This window comes from Prionailurus bengalensis, chromosome D1 (genome assembly GCF_016509475.1).
Source record: "Prionailurus bengalensis isolate Pbe53 chromosome D1, Fcat_Pben_1.1_paternal_pri, whole genome shotgun sequence".
In the NCBI taxonomy this organism is placed as follows: Eukaryota; Metazoa; Chordata; class Mammalia; order Carnivora; family Felidae; genus Prionailurus; species Prionailurus bengalensis.
In genome coordinates this window covers 55267680-55291751 of record NC_057346.1, presented here as the reverse complement: position 1 = coordinate 55291751, position 24072 = coordinate 55267680, and the positions used below count along the sequence as shown (strand labels likewise).

General features: G+C 55.0%; 2 protein-coding genes across 3 annotated transcripts in view; both read left to right on the top strand.

Moving 5' to 3' along the window:
* Positions 1-14366, top strand: part of CAPN5 (calpain 5) — a 52930-nt gene extending 38564 nt beyond the window's left edge. For both annotated transcript variants that reach the window (XM_043580153.1, XM_043580154.1), the window contains exons 4-13: positions 649-857; positions 4089-4281; positions 5043-5236; positions 5883-5960; positions 6805-7000; positions 7615-7737; positions 8911-9107; positions 10009-10124; positions 10696-10832; positions 11815-14366. In XM_043580153.1, the coding sequence (XP_043436088.1) occupies positions 649-857; positions 4089-4281; positions 5043-5236; positions 5883-5960; positions 6805-7000; positions 7615-7737; positions 8911-9107; positions 10009-10124; positions 10696-10832; positions 11815-11997 (1626 nt within the window). In that variant the 3' untranslated portion in view covers positions 11998-14366. The remainder of the gene's footprint in view (positions 1-648; positions 858-4088; positions 4282-5042; positions 5237-5882; positions 5961-6804; positions 7001-7614; positions 7738-8910; positions 9108-10008; positions 10125-10695; positions 10833-11814) is intronic.
* Positions 14367-16164: 1798 nt separating this feature from the next.
* Positions 16165-24072, top strand: part of MYO7A (myosin VIIA) — an 84431-nt gene continuing 76523 nt past the window's right edge. Inside the window, exons 1-2 of the mRNA XM_043580152.1 lie at positions 16165-16624; positions 18794-18856. Of these exons, the coding sequence (XP_043436087.1) occupies positions 18839-18856 (18 nt within the window). The 5' untranslated portion in view covers positions 16165-16624; positions 18794-18838. The remainder of the gene's footprint in view (positions 16625-18793; positions 18857-24072) is intronic.

The following is a 24072-nucleotide window of genomic DNA, read 5'->3' as shown; positions in this document are numbered from 1 at the left end:
GGCGGGGGGGGGGGGGTAAGGGGTTAGAAAAGCCAGCCTTGGAGCTGGGGGTAGGGCAGTGCACATTAAGGGTTTGGAGCTCACCTCCTAGAAAGGCGACGTGATCAGAAAGATTACTGTGCTGCTGTGTAGGGTGAGGGCACAGGTGGTTGTTGATGCCACAGGTTATAGTGTTTTGGGACGAGGAGATGGGGGCTGGGCCAGCGTGGTGCTGGGGACAGAGAGGAGAAGGAGTTTAGCGGAATGTAGGAGCTCCGAGTGGCCTCACTGGCTGGAAAGAGGGAACGGGAGGAGGCCGATGTGGCCGCCTGCTTCTGGCCGGTGCTGGACGGGGCGGTGGCGGCACCCTTCACCAGATAGGAACCGGAATTGGTGTAATAGATTTCTGAGCGCTGGAGGGTGCACAGGGAGCCCCGAGGAAGGGAAGGGGAAGCCCAGAGTGACAGCCTCCAACCACTGTAGAAAAGGGAAGCTGAGGCCCAGAGAGGAGCAGGGTTCGCCCAAGTCCCACACTGGTTCGTGGCAGAGATGAGACCTGAACCCAGTATTCCTTTCTATTTTGACTCCCTCGAGGCATGGACCCCCATTTCCTCAGGAAGCCGGATATGACCGTCACTGCGTTCCTGTCCTGTCCCCCTCCCCATCCAGGTCATCCCAGACTGGAAGGAGCAGGAGTGGGACCCTGAGAAACCCAGTGCCTACGCGGGCATCTTCCACTTTCACTTCTGGCGCTTTGGGGAGTGGGTGGACGTGGTCATTGATGATCGACTGCCCACGGTCAACAACCAGCTCATCTACTGCCACTCCAACTCCCGCAGCGAGTTCTGGTGCGCCCTGGTGGAGAAGGCCTATGCCAAGTAGGTGCTGGTAGGGCCGGTGGGCGGGTGGCCAGGCTGGGGCGGCTCGCCTCGTGGGCTCCACCTGGGTGCTGCTCTAGCCGGGGAGCCCAGGGCACGGCCAGCGGAGCCTACTCTGTGGCAGATGAAGGTCTGGGACCTGGTGTCCAGTCCCCAAAAACCAACCCACAAAGGGAGGAATGGTTCCTCCTTGTTCTAGCTGAGAGGGCAGAGCCAGGGCTCACATTCGGGTCGGTGGTTTTTCCCCAAAGATGCAAGCCTCCCAGCCCTCCCTGGCAGCCTTGCCGAGGATGTGATATCTCAGAGCCAGGGCTGGTCATGGTGGGTGGGCCCTCCCCGCCGGCTGGGCTCCCCTTCGTCCACTCATCCGTCTTCCTGACTGATTGTCCATCCATTCTGTCTCCACTGACCCCTCCTCCTGTTCTGTGCCAGGCCCTGGGTCCCCAGCAAGGGCACAAGCAGAGGTTTGCTGAGCTTTGGAGGGCTTTGGGGCAGAGAGACCTGCTCAGGCCCCTGCAGGCCTGGAGCAGGAGGGCCATTGGGGTCAGAGACCAGCCCACCAGCCCTGTTGAGAATCCTTCCCTGGTTCCTCCTCCCAGGCCCATTGGTTGGTTTCCTTGGACTGTGCGTGTGTGTGTGTGTGTGTGTGTGTGTGTGTAAAGGAAAAAGGAAAACAACAGCTCCCAACATCAAAAACAAACTTAAGGGGTGCCTGGGTGGCTCAGTCAGTTGAGTGTTGATTCTTGATCTCGGCTCAGGTCTTGATCTCACAGTTCGTGAGATTGAGTCCCATGTTGGGCTCTGCACTGACCGAGTGGAGCCTGCTTGGGGTTCTCTGTCTCCTTCTCTCTCTCTGCTCCTCCCCACTCATGCACTTTCTCTGTCTCTTTCTCTCTCTCAAAATAAATAAAGTTAAAAAAAAAAAAACCCTCAAGGAAACACATTGACAGATTCCATTTTCAGTCCTAAGAAAGGAAAACCCGCCCCCTGGTGGTCACTGAGTCTCCATGGTCCTAGGTGCAGACCCCTCTCCCAACCCGTGAGAGCCACTTAGTAGGCTTGCTCGTATTTAGGTAGCAGTTTTATTAATTTTTTTTTATTGTGGTAAAATATAGAAGGTATGGAAATCCGGGCAGAAGGTAACAAAAGTCACCTGTATACTCCTGCATATTCTTTTGGGCCCCTCTGCTCCCTTTCCTTGTTTGAGGCCACCTGAGTTAACCAGGCCTCCTCCCCCTTCAGGAAACTTTGCTGCCCTCCCCTCAAGGCCCTGCCCCCACTCCTGTCTCCCTCCCTGCGCTCCCTGCATCCTCTCCACACCTCCGCGCTCCCTCCCAATAGCAACTCGTATCTATCTATCTATCTATCTATCTATCTATCTATCTATTTATTTATGAATGAGACAGAGAGAACGAGAACCAGTGGGAGGTGGGTAGAGGGAGAGGGAAAGAGAGAATCTTAAGCAGGATCCATGCTCAGTGTGGAGCCCGACACAGGGCTCAATCCCACGACCCTGGGATCATGACCTGAGCTGAAATCAAGAGTTGGATGCTCAATCGACTGAGCCATGCAGGTGCCCCCACCAGCAACTTTTAATATCTTTGATGCCTCTTTTTGTTTATAGGTTACCGTCCAAAGCCTGTGTTGCTGTTTTGTGGGCCTGGATTTTCAATTTATGTAATCTGTTTTGTTGTATGTCCCATTCAGCTGCTCACATCCACATTCAGCACTGCCTTCAAGACCCCAACCCTTTCCCTAACATTTAAAGAAGAAGCCACAGTTGTGGCCCTTAGCACCTGAGATGTTGCACATAGTAGATGCTTAATGTTTTTTATTTTTTATTTTTATTTGTGATTTTTTTTTTTTTTTTTTAGTAATCTCTACACCCAACATGGGGCTTGAACTCACAACCCCGAGATCAAGAGTTACATGCTCTTCCACCTGAGCCAGCCAGGCACACCCTGATGCTTAATGTTTTTAAATAAATTATTGCATACATTTTAAACATCATTGAAGTCCAGCTGTATTGTTTTTTCAAAAGTAACAAGCTAGGGGCGCCTGGGTGGCGCAGTCGGTTAAGCGTCCGACTTCAGCCAGGTCACGATCTCGCGGTCCGTGAGTTCGAGCCCCGCATCGGGCTCTGGGCTGATGGCTCAGAGCCTGGAGCCTGTTTCCGATTCTGTGTCTCCCTCTCTCTCTGCCCCTCCCCCGTTCATGCTCTGTCTCTCTCTGTCGCAAAAATAAATAAACGTTGAAAAAAAAAAATTAAAAAAAAAAAGTAACAAGCTAGTAATAATATTTTGCCTGCTGTAGGAATTCCTTTACAACGCTTCATTCAATGGCTACCTCATATCCCAGAGCACAGAGGCAACATTAGTTTTTATTTTTTTTTAATGTTTTATTTATTTTTGAGAGAGAGAGCTTGCACAAGTAGGGGAGAGGCATAGAGAAAGGGGGGACAGAAACTGGCTCTGCACTGACAGCAGAGAGCCTGATGCTGGGCTCGAACTCATGAGATCATGACCTGAGCTGAAGTCGGATGCTTAACTGACTGAGCCACCCAGGCACCCACAGCAGCATTAGTTTTCTGTTTTTTGTTTTTAATGTTTATTTATTTTTGAGAGAGAGAGAGAGAGAGAGAGAGAGAGAGAGAGAGCATGCGAGCAGCGGGGGAGCAGAGAGAGAGGGAGACACAGAATCCGAAGCAGGCCCCAGGCTCTGAGCTGTCAGCACAGAGCTTCACGAGAGGGCTTGAACTCACGAATTGTAAGATCATGACCCGAGCTGACTTTGGACACCCAATGACCTGAGCCACTCAGGTGTCCCTAACAGCAGCATTAGTTTTTAAAGTCAATTCCCTGTTGTTAGACATTTAGGTGATTTCTAGTTTTACGTTGTTATAAATAACGTTAATTATTTATAATTGATGTTTCAAAAGGTACATGAGTTTTTAATACTTTTGAGAAGAATTGCTCGGTTTCTGGACAGTTAAGTGTTGGAGACAGACCTCTAGGGCTAAGGAGAATTTACGTGATAAAACGGGGTGGTTCAGGGAGACAAACGCTGGCCTGGGAGCCAGAGACGGGGATTTCAGTGTCGGCTCTGCCGTGACCTGCTGTGTGACCTTAGCTTGCTTGACCTCTCTGAGTCCCCCAGATCTCCCCTGTAAGGCGAGCGTTTTAGACAGGTTGGGGAGCATGAGCGGGGAATTCTTTCCACATTGCTCCCCAGGCTGGCGGGCTGTTACCAGGCCCTGGATGGAGGCAACACGGCGGATGCGCTGGTGGACTTCACAGGTGGCGTTTCCGAGCCCATCGACCTGACTGAGGGTGGCTTTGCCAACGATGAGGCCAAGAGGAACCAGCTCTTTGAGCGTGTGTTGAAGGTGCACAGCCGAGGAGGCCTCATCAGTGCCTCCATCAAGGTGAGAACACAGAGGCAGCCCTCCCCATCATCAGCCCTTACTGGGGTGTCCCAGGCAGAGCCCCTGCTCAGACTAGCTCATAATCTGGACGTTCAACCTCATGGGTGGAGGGGAGCAGCTGGAGTGTGCAGCCCCCTCCCCGGTGCTGGGCAGCACGAGCTGTAGGTCCCTTGCCCTGACCCCCTACACTATGAAATACCTTGCTGTTTGACCAGCATCCGCCTTTTACGGGCATCTTGTAATTGGGGCAGTAGGTGTCTGTGCATCTGAGGGTCCCTTAGTCAGGGTTGCTACAAGGCGACTGGAAGAAGGGAGGGAGACTCTGCTCCTGGCACAGGCCCAGGTGCCTCAGGAGATTGTCTTGTTTCATCGACTGCTTTTATTTCAGGTGGGGGAGCTGGGGCTCAGTGCAGGCACCAGTGGTGGGTCCGTAGTCTGGCTCTCTGGAAAAAGAAAAAGCCCTGCTTTGTAGCGTTTGCTGATTTCTTTGGCGTAAATGCTCCCACCATGTTGATTTCAAGCTAATGTTTTAACAGTTGCACAACTGAGCCTGTGCCAGTTAACGCCAATGCACTCCTGGGCCACCCACTTTAGCTGCCCCATGGGGGCTTTGTGCACACGGAGCCCACCCGCCTCCCTTTGTGTGGGGCTGCCATTCCTTCCCTGTCCTATAGAGGGTGGTGTAGGCACACAGCATCCCTGCCCCTCCAGCTGGAGCCTGACCAGACCCTGCCTCTCTGGGCAACTGTGTCCTCCTGCAGGCAGTGACAGCAGCAGACATGGAGGCCCGCCTGGCATGTGGCCTGGTGAAGGGACATGCATATGCCATCACTGATGTGCGCAAGGTGCGCCTGGGCCACGGCCTGCTGGCCTTCTTCAAGTCGGAGAAGCTGGACATGATCCGCCTGCGTAATCCCTGGGGCGAGCGGGAATGGAACGGGCCCTGGAGTGACACGTGAGGCCCGGGGATGGGGGTGCGGGCACAGGGCAGACCCCAGGTGGGTGGGCCCCAGTATGAGAGCTTGGGCAAGGACAAAGGTGGGTTTCCTAGAGGAGGTGACACCCAGGCTGGGCCTTGAAGGATATGGGAGGAAGATGACATTGGGAGACTTACTTTGCAGTGGGCACGTGTGTGGGGGTGGGTAGGCGGTGGATTCTGCAGGGAAGAGACCTGGAAGTAGGGATAAGCTGATTCCTGTAGAGGACAGAGAACCCAGTCTGGCGATGAGTGGGAAGGAAAGCAGGGAGGGAGGCCACCAGGGGTGAGAATGGGGGTGACTGCTCTGTGTTTGGCTCATGGCCCTGGTGAGGTGAGGACCGGAGCCAGGCCCCTGGTGAAGGAGCCCCCTTCCTTGAGGGTCATCCCGCCCTTCCCCCGCCAGCCTGCCGCCTTGTTCTCAGACCTCCAGCCCCTGGCATGGTGGCAACCCACGCTTACCAGACAGGCTTTTTGGAGACGGGCTGGGCCTGGCCCTGGGTGCCCCCAACTATACCTATGCTGATGGAGGCCTGGTTCTGGGCTGTCCCTCGGGCCTCCTCTCCCTTGCCAGGGTGGCCCTGGTGGGGTCCCTCCTCTTACACTCCTCTCTCTTCCCTCCCAGCTCAGAGGAGTGGCAGAAAGTGAGCAAGAGTGAGCGGGAAAAGATGGGGGTGACCGTGCAGGATGACGGGGAGTTCTGGTGAGTGTGTCCGTGCCCCACGCGGGCGTCCAGGGCTGGGGTGGGGTGGGGGGGCTCCTGTAGCAGGGAGCACCAGATGGAGGGAGGCAGATGCCTCACCATCAACTTGCTCTGTGGCCTAGGACAAATCACGCCTATTTGCTTCTCTGTGAAATGAGTTGGGCAGTAATGGGCCCGTTCATCTCCGCAGTCCCCAGTACCAACCTCCGGGGACCCTGCGCTGCTCCAGCACGCAGGCTGGGCCCTCAGCAAGTAGGCCAGGATGCCGGCAGGTGGGGATACGCGGGGCAGGGGTAACGCTGGCAGCCTGATTGCCGAGAGCTGCCGAGAGCAGCTGGGGAAGAGGAGAGGCCTCTTGGAGTGGCTGCCTCCTAAGCTGCGCCCCAGGGTCAGGGGAGCCCTTGGTGGGCAAGGAGAGAGACCCAGCCCAGTCAAGAGAGTACGCTTAGGTTTGAGAAGAGGGAGTTGAGGGAGGCCAGGGAGGTGAGGGGAGCTAGGGGGGGCACGTGGGTTGGGGTTGGGCTGGGAAGATGGGAGCATCCTTGCTTAATACCGTTGCTGATTGTCACAGCTAGTCTTTGCCGGCTCCCGTCTGCCGGGAGTTGTACTGCGTGCTTTTACTGCATTACTTAATTCCCACGCTACCTCTGTGAGGTGGGCAGCTGTTGTTAGGTTCATTCCCATTTTACAAATCAGGAAACTGAGGCCAGAAGAGATGTGAAGGGGCCAAGTGACGCCACCTCCACACTCACTCCCGTGTGGGTCGTGCTTCAGAGCACACAGGGTGAGTAGGCGGGTGGCCAGCCGGGGGGACCTGCCCAGCCTCGCCCCCTGCCACACCCAGGATGACCTTCGAGGACGTGTGCCGATACTTCACCGACATTATCAAGTGCCGTGTGATCAATACGTCTTACCTGAGCATCCACAAGACGTGGGAGGAGGCCCGGCTGCGTGGCGCCTGGACGCGGCATGAGGACCCCCGGAAGAACCGCAGCGGGGGCTGCATCAATCACAAGGACACCTTCTTTCAGAACCCGCAAGTGAGTGTTTTCGGGGCCCCTACTCCGCCCCTTGGGCAGCCACGGGGGCCGTCGCCACTGCCCTGCATGGGCTCCTGCATGACCTTGGGTATATCCCTGTTCCCCCGTGGGCCTCTGTGCACCTGTCTGCATAGTGGGGGTTGGGTGGGTGTGTTCGGGTGGTCCTGGGCAACCTGCAGATGGTAAAGGTGAGGAAGCTCGTCCAGAATTACAAGGACATATAGAGGGAGGCTGAGCTGAAGGCTCGAACCCCTTGTTTCCACACACACGGTGCTCCCCTTCCAGGGGAACTTGGCCGGATTGGCTCTTCCTCAGGGAGGACCTCTCCCCTGCGCCTCGTTTGTTAGGACCCTGGCAAATGTTTACCTTTCGTTTGGCACCGACTGCGTGTGGACTCAGAGCTGAGCATCCGTGATCTCACAGAGTCCCCCCGCCCCTCAGGCAGCGTAGGCCCATCTCACAGATGAGGGACTGAGGCCCAGAGAGGTGCTGTGACTCAACCTGGACTCACACGTGAAACTGAGGCCCGGCTCTGGCCCAGCTTCCAGGAGCCAACAAGCCTGTCTCCGGCCCGGTCTCACTGCCGTGTCTCTCTTACCTGACCTTCTCTGCAGTACATCTTTGATGTCAAGAAGCCAGAAGATGAAGTGCTGATCTGCATCCAGCAGCGGCCCAAACAGTCTACCCGCCGGGATGGCAAGGGTGAAAATCTGGCCATTGGCTTTGACATCTACAAGGTGAGGCCAGCTGGGACCCCTGCTCTGGGTGAGGAGAGCGAGGGAGCTGGATTTTAGGCCACCTTGGCCTGGGGGAGAACACTCTAGAATACTCTGGCCACTGACATCATCCCTGCCATTCTGGCCACAATGGCCGATGCCATGGGCATGCTGTGGCGTGAGCCCTATTTGGAACACCCACAGAGGCCCAGCCTGCCTGGGGTCAGTGGCCATGGGAGCCCTCAGCCTGATTTCCTCCTGCCACAGACCCACTGGCTATTTGGTGGATGGGAAGGTGGTCAGGGCCAGGCCCTGGAAGGCCCCTCCCTCAGGCCTCTGGGTCCCCCTGAGGTGGAGGCCTTGCTGGGCCCTGGGAGGAAGGATCTTGGGCAGAGCCAGGTGGGCTTGCCGCTGGCCACTCCCCCTGGCCTGGGACCCGAGGCCCTCCTCGTGTTGTGACACCTGGTATGTGATGGCACTTGGCATAGCGGGATGCCACGGGCCTGCCAGACACCGAGAACCTCGGGAAATCACGTGGACGTGCTGGGCACGTGGTCGGAGTTGAGCCCCTGCATTTGAGGCGCTCAGTCCCATCATGACACTTTGTTCGTGTCCTTGGGTTGGTACATCCATTGCGTGCTGAGGTGTTGTGACTTTGACATGTCGTGACCTAAAGTGACATGGCTGTAGCTTATCATGCCACTCGTTCCAGGAGTTGTCTGGCATGTCCTGGCAGCTGGTGATGTCATCTCCTGGCCACGTGCTGTGTTGTGGGCAGATAGTGACACGGTCGCTGTTACCAGGGGGCTGCCCGTTGCCCCCCTCCTCCTAACGGCTTTACTGAGATATAACTCACATACTATGCAGTTCACTCATTTAAAGTGTGCGGTGACCTTTAGCACGTTTGTAGGGTTGTGCGGCTGTCACCAGTCGATTCTAGAACGTTTTCATCACCCCAGAAGGGAAGCTCACACCGTTTAGCCGGCACCGCGCAGTGCCGTCCGGCTCCCTGCCACCGTCCACCCCCGAGCCTTAGGCAAGCACTCGTCTACTGCTGTCTCTGTAAACTTGCCTTTTCTGGGCATTTCATGTAAATGGATCAGGTCGCTCTTCTCACGGCAGCAAGGGCGCGATGTGCGACGGAGGTGGGGGGACCGGGGGCTCCGTGCGGACCAGCCTCCCCGCTCCCCGCAGGTGGAGGAGAACCGTGAGTACCGCATGCACGGTCTGCAGCACAGGGCCGCCAGCTCCATCTACATCAACTCGCGCAGCGTCTTCCTGCGGACGGACCAGCCCGAGGGCCGCTATGTCATCATCCCCACCACCTTCGAGCCAGGCCACACTGGCGAGTTCCTCCTCCGGGTCTTCACTGACGTGCCCTCCAACTGCCGGTGCGTAGGGGGCTGGCTCAGGGCCGGGGCTGGAAGGGCCGGATTCCATAGCAGGCTGACCCGGAATCTGCGGAGACGTTGAGGGTCTGCCCGAGGCGTGGAGCCCAGACCTCCAGCCTCCCTGGGCTGACGTGAGCACCCACGTCCTTCCCCTCCTTCCCCTGCTCCTCTGTCCCAGCCTCTCTCGGCCACATAAAGGGGCAGTATTTCATATGTGCATAGCACTTCACAGTTTACAAAGCTTTTGCTCTCTTCATTTGCTTGTCCTGGACCCCAAGCGGGGGCCTGACCTTTCCATTTTACAGATCAGAATTGGGGATCGAGGTTTGGGGTGGGCGTGGTTTCCAAGGTCACGACCCCAGTGGTCGAGTCGGCCGAGGCGGACTGCTAGAGCCATCCCCTCCCTGCTGGGGTGCAGGCCCTGTGAGCCCCCACACTGTCCTCCTCGGACAGCCCCGATTCAGTGCTCCTTGCACACAGTGCAGACCTGGGAGGCAGCACGTGTGGTGGGCTCTGGGGACCTGGGTCCTGCCGGCCCAGGCTCCACCTCTGTCCAGCTGTGGGGCAAATCCCTTCTCCCGTTGAGCCCGGCGCGCTTCGTAATCTATAAAATGGGCGTGATCACCCAGGGCTTTGGGAAGATTACAAATAATACCTGTAACATCCCAGCAGGGGGCTTGGCACACAGTGGGTGCTCAGTAAGTTGCTTTTTCTCTCCGGGAGGACGGGGCTCCCTGCAGTAGAGAGAGAGCAGCAGGATGCCCGTGGCGGTTTGCCCAGGATGAGCAACGTCTGGACTACATACTGCTCCCCTCCCCTGCCCTCTTCTCGAACCCCCTCACCTTCTATCTCCCTGGCCCCCTCCACCACCTCACCCCTCTCCTCCTCTGCCCTGTACCAGGGAGCTGCGCCTAGATGAGCCTCCCCGCTCCTGCTGGAGCTCCTTGTGCGGCTACCCACAGCAGGTGACCCAGGTGCACATCCTAGGGGCTACCGGTCTCAAGGACTCCTCGACGGGTGAGCTCGCCTGGGGAAAGCTCTGGGACCCACCTCCCCAAGGAGATGGCCCATGCCCCCTCCCCACTGCTCAGCAACAGACACCCAGCCTCCCGAGCTCTCTTGCTCTCACTGAATGAGCAGACCTTTCCTAACATCCACTCGGGACCCAGCCTTGGAATGAAACTGGGTGCGTAGAGAGGACCGGGCTCTGCTGCCTGCTTTGGGGCAGCTTCCCGTGGGGTGGGGCAGTCCGACACAGGGACAGACAGCTGGGAGGCAGGGCTTACAGAAGGCTCCCTGGAGGAGGTGGCCTTTCTCCAGGCTGAGGCAGCATTAAGATATGAAGCCCGATAAGGCGGGATAGGGAAGAAAAGTGCTCTGGGCAGGGGGAACAGCATGGAGGCCAGAGATGACCAGTCTGCCCCCTCCTGTCTCTGGAAGTTAGGAAGGGAGTCAGGCTGTGCTGTCCCTTCTGAATATATGAACTCCGTCCTCTGCTTTGGGAAGGGGAATCACCTCCCAGACTTCTGTCCCACTGGGTCCTGCCCCAGGCCCCATCATCACCCCGTGGCCCACTCAATTTCTCTAGGGGCCAACTCTTATGTGATCATTAAGTGTGAAGGGGACAAAGTCCGCTCGGCGGTGCAGAAAGGTACCTCCACACCCGAGTACAACGTGAAAGGCATCTTCTACCGCAAGAAGCCAGGCCAGCCCATCACAGTCCAGGTGAGCCCCACCATCCTGAGGGTCTCCCCTGGACCCCCTGCCTGATGTTTTCCCACTCATGGGGGCTGGGCCCAGGGTGGCAGAGCTTTTCTTGGGGACCCAGGAACACTAAATTCTGGTTCCCACTCTGTCCCTGACATGGTATGCATGGCCTTGGGAATTCTCTTGCCGGCCCTTCCTCGTGCCCCAGAGTGCCCCCTGTGGGGTGACTTGTATTAGATGGTGTGATTTTGAGACACAGTAGGGTTAGTCTCCTGGCTGGGGGCAGTGGTCATCTCTGCCAGCTTTGCCCCCATGGCTTGGGAGTTGTTCCTTAAATCCCACTGGAAGTGGGTCCACCTGGAGAGGTTGCACCAAGGTGGCATATAGTGGGGGTGGCTGTTTCCCCAGAGCAAGGGGCCAGAAAGCCAGGGTCCTGGACTTGGGCTTCCTTCCCTTCTCAGGCCAAGGTGGCCCGTGGATGTTGATTTTGGGCTCATTAGTGGGAAGTCCTCTGTCCTCCCGGCACAGGCTGGGGCCTCCCCGGGGGGGTGTGGAAACCATCAGTAAACAAATGCCCAGGTACTCTGGGGAAGCCACTGTAGGATTTCCAAGTTTTCCTAACACTGGGCCCCACTGGATCAAATCACAGATCCATAGCTGTTGGGGCTGAAAGGACTCTTAGGGACCGTTGATCCAACCCTCGTATTAAACGTGGGGAAATCACTTGTCCAAGGTCACCTAAGGTCAGTGGCAGAACTAATAGTAACAGACTAGACTGTATATGGAAGGGAGTTTGACAGATGGGAGGAAGCCTGAGGCTCCGGAAGGGGACGGCCTTGCCCAGGGTTCACAGTCAGGCAGAGGCAGTGCAGGGCTCCTCTTAGCCAAGGCTTGCACTGCAAGAAAGGGGTTCAGGGCCCTGCCACCAGCACCCCCACAGACCTATACTCCTGCTCTTAAAGATGCCCCCCCCCCCCGCCCAAACCTTGTCTCCTCCCAGATCTGGAACCACCGAGTCCTGAAGGACGAATTCCTGGGCCAGGTGCACCTGAAGGCCGACCCGGATGACCTCCAGGCCCTGCACACCCTCCACCTCCAGGACCGCAGCAGCCGGCAGCCCAGCGACCTGCCAGGCACGGTTGCTGTATGTGTCTTCAGTAGCACGTCCCTCACGGCCGTCTGACCCCTGTCCCTCTGCCTGGCCTCCACAGTTTTACCGCCATCTGCATGTCCCCAGCCAGGCCAGGGACTAGCCTGGGAGCCAGGACACTGGGGGCCTTTTCCCAGCTTTTCCGCTGACTTGCTGTGTGACCTTGGGAGGCCTCTGCCCCTCTCGGGGCCTCAGTGTCCCAAGGACCCCGAAGCATTCCCTTCTCACGGAGGAGTCTTCCTGCCTGAGATTTACAGTAGCTCTTCCGACCCCAGCTGTCACCACTGCTAAGGGACTCTATCCGTTGAAAAACGTTTTCTCAAGGCCCTGCTGTCTGCCGACGGAGTGCCAACCTGTCACTTGTTTACACAGGACCTTTCACGTCCCCAGGCCCCACTCTTGCCCCTTGTGTCCCGGACCCGCCCCCGTGTCCCAGACTTTGCTTTCTCTGTCACCTACACCTGGTTTTCTAGCCACCTTGAAAGGACTCTTGGCTGTTGCCGGGTTTCTGCTTAGGCTGGAATTAGGAAAATGTGCAAGTGACAGTCATTCATTCTCTACTCCTGCCCACTTGCCCATTCACTTATTTATTCAACAGAGATTTGCCAAATGAATAAATGATGCCCATGAGACGCCCGCTGGAGCTGGGGCTCTCCCTGCAGCTCTGGGAGACCTGGCATCCACCCGGGGCCTCACCCCTGCCCGGGTCCTCTCAGAGGTCGACGCCCAGAACACGGCTGCGGCCTCACCCCAGGTTCCGATTTCACGCCTAGCCTCTGGGCGAAGGCCCCTAGTGGGATGGTGGCATCTTCCTGCCTCCACTGCCTTCATGTCAGGAGGACACCCCCCTTTGGTCGGCCAGGAGGGTGTGGCGGGCATGGGGACCTGAGGGGAGGCACATGCTTTCACGCCCCCCTCTGCTACAAGACCTGGGCTTTTCCTGGGAGGAGGCCTGGGGTGGCAGTCTCAGGCCCACTGGGCTCAGATCACTTCTTGGGCTTGGCAGGAGACCGGTAAATCCGTCACCTGACCAGAGGCCCCTCTTCCAACATTCCCTGCAAAATGCAGCCCTCCTCTTGCTGCCTGGACCAAAACGTTCCTTTAGTCCTCAATGTTTTATATTCTTTAGTGTTAATCAATCTTAACCAGGGGTTTTTAAAGGAAAACTGAAAGCCTGAACCCCTTTTTTCATCTTAAACTCCCAATTCCTGTGGTTCCCCTGATTTTATTTTCATTCTGCTGGGGGAGGGGGGGAGGGGAAGTCACATCTTCTCAGAGGAGGCCTGCAGGTGGGTGACTAAGAGGGTATTTTTTTACTTGGACGTATCGCAAGCCGGCACCACCCGTGTTCTTGGTGAGCGTTGGCGCCATGACCTGTTTCGGGTCCCTTCTGTGCCCTTCCCTGGCTCCAGACTGGGCACCGTAAATGAAAAAGCCCAGGTGGTTCAAGAACAAGAATTCCTGTGGCCTTGCTGGGAATTCCTTTTGGGCACCCGAATGTTTGGCTCCAGATCTGGCTGTTTGCGGCGGTGTCCTGGCTGGAGGTGCTGGCTTCTTGACTTTGCCTCCTCACTCTGTGGCCAGCTCTCCTCCTGTGCCCTGGTCCCCGGGCCGCACGAGGGGCCAGGAACTGAACAAGGGGGACAAGAGGATTCCTTCTCGAAAAGCTGGGACTTGCCCTCGAGAACCTGGGCCTGGGGCTGGGACATGACCACATGACCAGGAGCAAGTCACTGAAACCTCCTGTGCCTCGATTTCCCTTCTGCAAAGTGGGGCTAATGGTTCTTGTTCGTCAGCGCTCTCGCTAACAAGTGCTGAATAAGGGCAAAACCGTACCCTTTGTGTATCTCTGTATGCGTGCACACTATATCCACTCATGTAATCACTTCCCAGTGTCTTTTTCAAGTGAAGGCTCCCAAGTTGGGGTGGAGACGTGAGGGCCAGCCTGGGGCTTCTGGGGCGGAAACATGGGTCTTTGCTCAGCCATGCCCCCTTGGGCTAGGGGGCGGACCAGGATCAATTGGCGGGCCTATGTGGGCTTCAGTCTGAGGATTGGGCACTGCCTCTTCCCCCCCAAAACGGGTTTGGCAGCCCTCTCCTTGCTTCCTGCCCCTCTGAGTGGGCCAGGCTGGCTCCTGGCTGTGCAAATGTCCCTCCCTGATCGCTGGGCGGGTGAGGATAGAGTTCTTCCGGGCTGGGACTGGAGGGTGGGTGGGGAGAGCAATTGCTCTGCTCACCTGATACACCCTTCAGCCCGTGGGGCCCACGGAGTCCCCATTTGCATCTGGGCAGGGCCTCTGGTCCATACCACCCGGATGTGGGCTTTACTCCCCTCAGGGCCTACCGTGGGGTCAGGAGTGGATGCCTGTTCTGTTCTCAGAATAAACATTACTACAGTCCCAGAAAGACTCTTGTATCTGTCTGTCCCTCTGGGGGTGAGGGACAATGGAGGGAATATTCCCAGGCTTAGGTAGGTGACTGCCCTCTGGTCAAGAGGCTCGTGAGGGAGGACTTGAGAGTTAACAGCTGAGGCTGGGCCCCACTGCCTGCCCGGTGCATCTGTGGGCAGAGGTCATTGGGATCATTCCATCATTGCTTCAGCTGGCCTCATCCCAAGCCCTGTCCCGGGCACTGGGGATGCAGGGAAGCAGCCACAATCCCATCCATTGGGCAGTCTACAAACTAGTGGGGAAGGCCAATGGGAACACTCCAGTCCTAACAAATGCCACCCAGCGAGTGACTGGTAAGGCAGTGGGAGTTCTGGGAGCTTCCAGCCTACCCGGGAGGGCAGGTCGAGGCCCCGATGCAAGTGGGAAATGGAGGGAAGGAGACAGCCACAGGAAGAGGATCTGGGTTTGTGGGGCACAGGTGGATGTGGGAGGCTGTTGAGAGGAAGATGCTGGCAGCTCCAGTCGGGGTTAGGGGCTGGGGAGAGATAGTGGACAGAGCTCAGTGATGACTGGGGTGGAGTGGGGAGTGAGGGAAGATGAATTAAGGCCAATTTGTAGGCTTCTCGACAGGACTGCGAGCAAAGGACATTGTGAATTCTGAGCCCCGCTTAGCAGACTAGATGATAGTGGGTGCTGAGTACACTGTTGCTGTTACGTCAACTGGAGATCACTGCGGACCTCTCCACTCCGTACCACGCTGGGCCCGTCCTTGCAGATCAGGCCTGCATTCTGCCTCAGTGTTCCTCTGGGGGGGCTCAGTTTTCCCATCTGCAGGCTGACAGCCTGGGAGGCTCCGCAAGAGAGCTGACTGGGGGAGTGGTGGGTAGCAAGTGTCAATGGCAGGTGCTCCCCCGGAAGTGGGGGCGGCGACCTGTAGCAGCTCCTGCTGGGGCCCCCTGGCCAAGCCTCTAGCAGCCGGCTACCTGTAAGGGTCAGGAAGACGGAGTCAGAATCCTGGTGCTGCCTTCCCTCACTGCTCCAGACGGGGGCGCTCTGGAGGGCAGCGGTGCCCGTGCCCAGCAGGTGGCGCACTCGGGCCTCCCGCCCCAGTTGCGGACACACCTCCGACACACCTCAGTTATAGAGGATGGGGATCTCAAGGAGTGCCTCCCTCTGCCGAAGCCGAAGTTCCCTCCAGAGAGGCGTGCACTGATGGGGCAGCTGCCACGTGGCAGGAGGCAAAGGATGGTGACAAGCACCTGCCAGGTCTCAGCAAGGAGTCGTCGATGTTACCCTTTGCCAGTGCTCGTAACATTTTGTGTGCTCCTCCTGTTCATGTCCAGCCCCCACTTGTAAGTCACATTATTTTACTTCAGTGCGTCCCTGGAATAGACAGGGCTTCTCCAAGTCAGTTGATTTGAAAGAAAGTTTCCTGGGTGATTATGGACAAGACCTGCCCACCCCCAGAACAGGCTGTGAGGACAGTGTTGAAGTGAAGAGCTTCAGGGGTTGCATCTGAGGGGAGCCCTTGGGAAGTGGATCTGGGGTTGTGTGTGTATGGGGACTGGGGAGAAAGGGCCAGAACATGGGGCTTGCGACCTCCTGCCGGGGCCCTGCCCTGCCCTGCCAGGTCCCTTCCTCTCAAGACTGTCAAACAGCCATTTACAGAGAAGAAAACAGCTTGGTGGAGGGCAGGCAGGTGCCAAGACTCAGCAAATCAGTGACCAGGTCAGGATTAAGAGGTTTTCTGCCCACGTGCTGGGAGCAGGTGGTGTTACCGCATATAAGAGCAGGCAGCTGAAGCTGGGCTGGGTGGTTTTTGCCTGAGTCTCGTACGGCTCAGCAGCACAGCGGAGGGAGTCCAGGGCCCCCGGCTCCCCACTGGGCAGTACAGCCTGCCTCCTACGCTGATGTCACGGCACCCAGGTCTCGGAGGCCTCTCCGACTCCGCCTCCTGAGGGAAGGTTCCGGAGCAGGGCGTGGGGAGGGCAGCAGTGCCGCTGGACAGCCGTCCTGGCCAGGAAAGGAAGGGAGAGGCTGAGAGGCAGACAAGACAGTCACACGGCGAAAACCTGACACATCCAGAGAGACACCCCCCCCCCCCTCCGCCGCCCACCCACGGAGTGACTGGCCTCGGAACAAGACAGAGGCAGAGGGGACGTGTGTCTGCATATTGTCCCAGACTCGTGACCCCAGCTCTTGAGCTCTTCGTGCAGGTGGCAGCTGTGTGCGGTCCGGTGAGCAGCTGAGAGTGGGGAGCTGGGACCCCGGTAAGCATGGGCTATACCCACTGTCCTGGGCACTGGGAGAAGGGGGATCCCGGGCTTGGGCCAGCCTGGAACACCTGCCCCCATAGGCATTCACTCCTGGTCTGGCCTCCTGCCACCTTTGGGATTCCAGCCACAGTAGCCACTGAATGAAACTGTCCTGAGCCTGGACAGATGGAGGCTCGTAGCCTGGAGAAAGGAAGAATCAAGGGGCATGGCATCCAGTGAATTGTCTGTGACCAGGGCCGGGGCACCAGGGCAAATTACCGGAGTGGCAAAGAGAGAGAGAGTCTCTTTTGGCCTCTAATACTTCCTTTATCTTTCTTTCTTTCTTTCTTTCTTTCTTCCTCCTTTCCTTTCCTTTCCTTTCCTTCACTTTTTTTTGTTTTTTTAATTTGAGAGAGTGAGAACAAGTGTGCAAGCAGGTGAAGGGCAGAGAGAGGGAGAGAGAGAATCCCAAGCAGGCTCCATGCTCATTGTGAGCCCAACGCCGGGTTGAATCTCACAACCGTGAGATCAGGACCTGAGCCAAAATCACGAGTCGGACCCTTAACCAGCTGAGCTACTCAGGTGCCCCTCTTTTTCTCTCTTTGAGTAAGTGACTTCCTTCCTCTGTGCCTCAAGCTTCCCATCTGTGAAAGGGGAATAGGAAGCCCTACCACCCAGGGTTGTTGTGGGAACAAGGTAAAGTCAGGCACGGGCATAAACTGTAACTACAGTTTTGTTTTCCCTCTTGTCAAGTCAAAAAGCAGTCAACTTAAACCTGGATTAGTTCTTCTTTTTAGGAAAAGTTGATCCTGTAGCTTTTTTTTCTTAGGTGTGGCCATTAAATTCCATGTTCTTGCCACCCGTCCACCTTCCAGAGCCCTGAAGGCCCTGGCCCTCCCCAGCTCCCGAGGCTCACACTGGTGCAGGAGGCCAGGGCGAGGCTAGGCAGCCTCTACAGATGCGGCTCCCCATGGCAGCTGCCTGCCGGCCCTTGTTGAATCGCCTTCCCTGCCAGCCGGGCTGGGTGCAGGTCTCCAGAAGGACCATGCGCCTGCTGTGTTCCAGAGCTCTGGGGCAGGGGTCAGGGCTCAGGTGTCAGGCAGTGTCCTGGGCAGAGGATCAAATGCCCCAGCGCCTCTGAATGGGCCTTGTGAAAAATTGATGCTCGCCCTGGGGGGCAGGTTGGGGGCCAGAGTGGCCTCACACGGGGCCTGTGGCTGGGGCTGCCGCGGATCACCACGCTTGGTCCCACCGTTCCTTCCTGGGCATGGCCCTGGCCTTGTGCTGTGTGAGGCAGTGGCTGAGCCCACCCCCAGCCCTGGATCAACCCCCGACTTTGCGGGGAGAGAGGTGGGGACAGACCCAGACCTGATAACATAATGCATATAGTCAGGGCTGGATAGACAGGAACATCAGGGCTCTTGGCAGCCTGGGGGTGGTCAGCGAAGGCTTCCTGGAGGAGGTACTGTCTGAACTGAGCCATGAAGTGTAGGTGGGAATTTACTAGTCGGAATTCCAGGCAGAGGGGTCAGTGTATGCAAAGGCCAGGAGGTATGAAAAGGGTTGGTGTATTTCAGGAGTTGTGGGTGCTGAGGATGGCCTAGGTGCAGGGACAGGGAAGGAAGAAAGCAGTGAGAGGCAAGACTAAAACATCAGGAGCCACATGGTGCTGGGTCTTAAAAGCCAGCCTGGGGGGCTTAGAGCCCCCATCCTTAAAGCAGGGCATGCATGAGCACGTAACACTTAGCCGGTGACCCTCCCCTCGGGCCAGGCTGCTCCCATCACCCAAACTGCTCGGGCAGCCCTCAGCTGGGAGGCTGGAAATCAAGTCCTATTCCTGAACTTCCCCTGCCCTGCTGTGTGACTTTGGCAAGTCTTGGTCCCTCTCTGAGTCCCTTTGCCCATATGTCCAGGGGAGGGGGCTCCTAGGAGCCCTTTAGAAATCTCTGAATGACTGTAACCAAGAGAAGAGCTCAGCTGCTCTGGGCAGTGGAGCTGGTGACAGTGGCTGAGGCTCAGGTCACGCAGGCTGGGCTGTGGCCAGAGGGAGAGAAGCCAGGGAGGGAGTGTTCCCCAGGGGGAGGAGTAGCTGAGGCTCTGGGAAGAGCCCAGGTGACCCCAGCCAGGCTCAAGGCTGCCAGGGCTGGCTTTCTCAGACACTTCACATGGTCTCTCCCTCTGCAGAACTGTATCTGGCCAGGCAGGAAGCAAGAGCATCTGACAAAGGACATGGTGATTCTTCAGCAGGTGAGTGTTCCCGGCACCCCCATTGACCTTCATCTTTCTACGCCAGGAAGAACGCTGTTGGGTGACTCATCCTCCCCCATCCCATATTCTCCCATCCATATCGTTAATGGTAGGGCACCCTCCCCAATACTTTCTCTTAGAAACCTCCTATCTATGCTTCAAAACCCAGCTGTGAAACTCCCTGACTCTCGCAGGCCCAGTCTAGAACTGCTCCCTCTGATGTGTCTGCTGGGGCTTCCCTTTCTCACTACACTCACCCTACTGGATAGAGATTACTTATTTACGTACATCTCCGAGTTCCTAGGCATGTGCAAAGGCCCAAATGTGGGAAAGCCTTTGGGGACGGGGAATAGGAAGTTGGTCAGTCTGTGAAGCCAGACCAGGAAGGGTCTTGAACCTGACTGGGGAGCAGTGAGTGGGGGATGACCTGGTGGGAGCCGGAGCTCCCGGGGGTAATATGGAGAGAAACAGAGGTGCTGTGCCCGGCTGAGTCCTCCAGCCCCCTTTCCTTCCCAGGGCCACAATGGTCCCTGACCCTCAGCCCTTCCCCGTGATCAGCCTGAGGCTCTAATGAGCTCCTGGTCTCCACAGCCAGGAATGTGGGCCCTGAGCCAGGTCGGTCTGGCACCAAGCCCTAGGGCTGGTGGGAGTTTGTGCCTCGGGGGCTTGGCCAGCAGCTCCACATCCTCCAGGCCCGTCAGAGTCCAGCGGGCAGCTTTGTCCTGCAGCCGTGTGTGTGTGTGTGTGTGTGTGTGTGTGTGTGTGTGTGTAAGAGTAGTCAGGTTTCTGGTTTCCAGCAGGGAGAATCCGAATAGATGGTCTTCCAGCAGTAGCACTGCTAGGAATTTACCCAAGGGATACAGGAGTACTGATGCATAGGGGCACTTGTACCCCAATGTTTATAGCAGCACTTTCAACAATAGCCAAATTATGAAAAGAGCCTAAATGTCCATCAACTGATGAATGGATAAAGAAATTGTGGTTTATATATACAATGGAGTACTACTTGGCAATGAGAAAGAATGAAATATGGCCCTTTGTAGCAACGTAGATGGAACTGGAGAGTGTGATGCTAAGTGAAATAAGCCATACAGAGAAGGACAGATACCATATGGTTTCACTCTTATGTGGATCCTGAGAAACTTAACAGGAACCCATGGGGGAGGGGGAAGGGGAAAAAAAAAAGAGAGGTTAGAGCGGGAGAGAGCCAAAGCATAAGAGACTCTTAAAAACTGAGAACAAACTGGGGCGCCTGGGTGGCGCAGTCGGTTAAGCGTCCGACTTCGGCTCAGGTCATGATCTCATGGTCTGTGAGTTCGAGCCCCGCGTCGGGCTCTGTGCTGACAGCTCAGAGCCTGGAGCCTGTTTCAGATTCTGTGTCTCTCTCTCTCTGACCCTCCCCCGTTCATGCTCTGTCTCTCTGTGTCTCAAAAATAAATAAATGTTAAAAAAAAAAAAAAAGAAGGAATGACTGTTAGGACACCCTCACTTGGCCTGAGGAGCTAGGCAGACAGTGATGCCCACCTCAGAGGAAAGCTTGAGAATGAAATGTCCCGGTGCATATACAATGCTTAGTCTGACGGAAGCGCGCTCAGGGATGGTTAGCTGCCATGATGACAACCAATGAGATCATGTTGGTAGTGTTCCTGTGCATGAGAATTCCCTGTTTCTCTCTCTCTCTCTCTCTCTCTCTCTCTCTCTCTCTCTCTCTCTCTCTCTCTCTCTGTCTCTCTCTCTCACTTTATTTGGTACAAAAATCTCAGGAGACCTTGAAGGACATGATGGATCTTTCCCCATGTGGGAAAGATCGGTGACCGAGATTTGTTCCTCCCTCTCTTCCTCCATCATCCCAGCCGTTCTGAGACCCCATAGGGTCCCAGGTAGAGGAAACCTCTGTATAAACATGGGAGAAGAATCCAAATTTCTTTACTCATGAAAACATTTATTTATTGAGGGTTAAAATTCTTCAAAAGTAGCATCCACACTGGTCCCAGTCCGTGCCGGGCAGTCTCTATATGTGATCTCCTTTTATTGGCATAAGGCGATGAGGGTAGGGATTGTCCTGTCCATGTCACAGGTGAAGAAACTGAAGCCCAGAGAGGGCCATTTAGATATAAGCTGGGACACGTCAGGACAAGGGAGGGAGCCACCAAAGTGAGAGGGTGGCAGGTAGGAGAGGAGACCCTGAGAGGGGGCTGCTGTGCAGGGTGTATGATACAAGGAACAGGCACAGGACTTGGGGAAGGAGAGTTCAGACTGCCCTGTGGGGTGGCGTTTGCAGAACACAGGCTCTTTCCTAGGGACCCTGAGGAGGTCTGGGCAGACCCGTCGTGTGGATTGGGTGGGGGTGCCTGGAGATTCCTGGCATATCAGAAACTGCCTCCCCTCCGGCCGCGTTCTCACACACCCACCCAGCAACGTGGCACTGAGCCCATTCTCTGTACCAGGCTGGGCACAAAGGATGCAGAGATAAATTGCTCCCTGTCCTGGAGCAGTTACCAGACGGCAGTGGGAGGTGGCTTGAAACATGGCAAGGGCACCTTTGAGGGGAACTGTAACAGCAGGAGTCCTGGGGTGGAGTGGGGGTGGTGGGGAACCTGGGGAGGGGGGAGGCTTTTGTCCTGCCTCTGATGGTGGATGGGGTGGGGGGCGGCACCAGGGAAGGTGCTGAGGCTGTTGCAGTAGCCCCTCGCACACAGATGGGGGACTGAAGTCTCCGGAGGGGGGGTGCGGGGATAGGCCCAGGTTGCAAAGCCAGCTGGTGCTTGCAAGAACCCAGAGATGTGTGGTGCATATGACACTCTTTTAAGGACCTCAGGGAGGGCTGCCATGCTTCAATATGATACAATTTCCGGCTCCCTGGTGGATCCCGAGTAGGGACTGAATGTACTTTGCCCGGATTCATAAGCACAGGGAGGTTTGAAGATAAATTTGTGGGCTGTTGATAACAGTTGGATTGACCCTTTTATTAGAATATAATGTCCTGCTTTGTCTCTTACAACAGTGTTCTAATGATTTCAAGTCTATTTTGTCTGATGCTCTAGCCACCCCAGCTCTTTTTTGGTTCCTGTTTGCATGGAATATATTTTTCTATCTTTTCACCTTTAATCTCTTTGTGTTTTTGGATCTAAAGTGAGTCTTCTGTAGATAGCATATAGTTGGATCATGGGGTTTGTTTTTTTTTTTAGCCTATGCTGCCAACCTCTACCTTTTTTTTTTTAATTTTTTTTAACATTTATTTATTTTTTGAGACAGAAATAAATATTTTTATTTCTGAAGTAGGCTCCAGGCTCTGAGCTGTCAGCACAGAGCCCAACATGGGACTTGAACTCACAAACCGTGAGATCATAACCTGATCCAAACTCAGATGCCCAACTGACTGAGCCACCCAGGTGCTCCCAACCTGTGCCTTTTAATTGAAGGGTTTAATTTGTTTCCATATAAAGACTTTTGCCATTTTGTTATGTTTTCCTATAGGCCCTTTCTCCCCCCTCCCCCACCCCTCGGATTCCTCTATTACTGCCTTCTCTTGTGTTTGATTTTTTTCCCCCCAGTGTACTCTTTTATAAATATTGTGGGTTTTTTTAACGTTTATTTATTTTTGAGACAGAGAGAGACAGAGCATGAACGGGGGAGGGGCAGAGAGAGAGGGAGACACAGAATCGGAAGCAGGCTCCAGGCTCTGAGCCGTTAGCCCAGAGCCCTACGCGGGGCTCGAACTCATGGACCCGGGCTGAAGTCAGACGCTTAACCGACTGAGCCACCCAGGCGCCCCCCTCAGTGTACTCTTTTGATTCCCTTATCATTTCCATACATATATATTCTAGTGGTTACCCTGGGGGTATACGATTAATATGTTAAATTTCTAACAATCTAGTGGTAGTTAATAACAACTTAGCTTCAATGGTACATAAAAATGCTGCTTTTGTACAGCTCTGTCACCCTTCTTTTTTCGTACTGTTACTGTCAGAAATTACATCTTTATACACGGTGTGCCCATTCACATAGATTTATAATTATTGTTTTCTGCATTTGTCTTTTAAATCATATAGGGAAAAAAAGGAGTTACAAACCAAAATAACAATAATGCTGGCTTAAAAATTTTTTTCTTGTATTTTTGAGAGCAAGAGAGACAGAGTGCAAATGGGGGAGAGACAGAGAGAGAGGGAAACACAGAATCTGAGGCAGTCTCCAGGCGCTGAGCTGTCAGCACAGAGCCCGACGCGGGGCTTAAACCCAGGAACCGCAAGATCATGACCTGAGCTGAAGTTGGGAGCTTAACCGACTAAGGCACCCAGGCGCCCCTTGCTGGGTTTTATATTTGCCTATGTAAATATACTTTTGTAAAATTACCTTTATTGGAGTTCTCTATTTCTTTGCTTTGAGTTACTTTCAAGTGCCCATAAATTTTAGCCTGAAAAGACTCCTTTTAGCATTTCTTGTACGCAGGTCTACTAGCAACAAGCTCCCTCAGCTTTTGTTTACTTGAGAATGTCTTAGTTTCTCTGTCGTTTCCGAAGGATCGTTTTGCCAGATACTGAATTTTTTTTTTTAATTTTAATTCCAGTGTAGTTAACATGCAGTGCTATATTAGTTTCAGGTGTATGACGCTATGATCCAACAATTGCATATGTTTCTTGGTGCGCATCAGGATACGTGTACTTTTAATCCCCGTCACCTATTTCACCCCTACGCCTACCCCCCTCCCTCCCCTCTGGTAACAATCCCTTTGCTCTCTATAATTAAGTGTCTGTTTCTTGGTTTGTTTCTTCCCCGCCCCCCCCCCTTATTCATTTGTTTCTTAAATCCCACATATGAAAGCATATGGTGTTTGTCTTTCCTGATGGACTTATTTTGCTTAGCAGTATACTCTCTAGATCCATCTATCTTGCTGTGAATGGCAAGATTTCATTCTTTTCTTTGTGGCTAATATTCCATTGTGTTGTGTGTACATTTATATATACACACATATATGTATATATACACACATATATGTATATATACACACACCCCATGTTTATCCATTCCTCTATTGATAGACACTTGGGATGCTCCCATAGTTTGGCTATCTTAAATAATACTGTAGTGAACATAGGAATGCATGTATCCCTTCAAATTGGTATTTTCGTATTCTTTGAGTAAATCCCTAGTAGTGTGACTACTGGATCATAGGGAAGTACTATTTTCACTTGAGGAACCTCCATACTGTCTTCCAC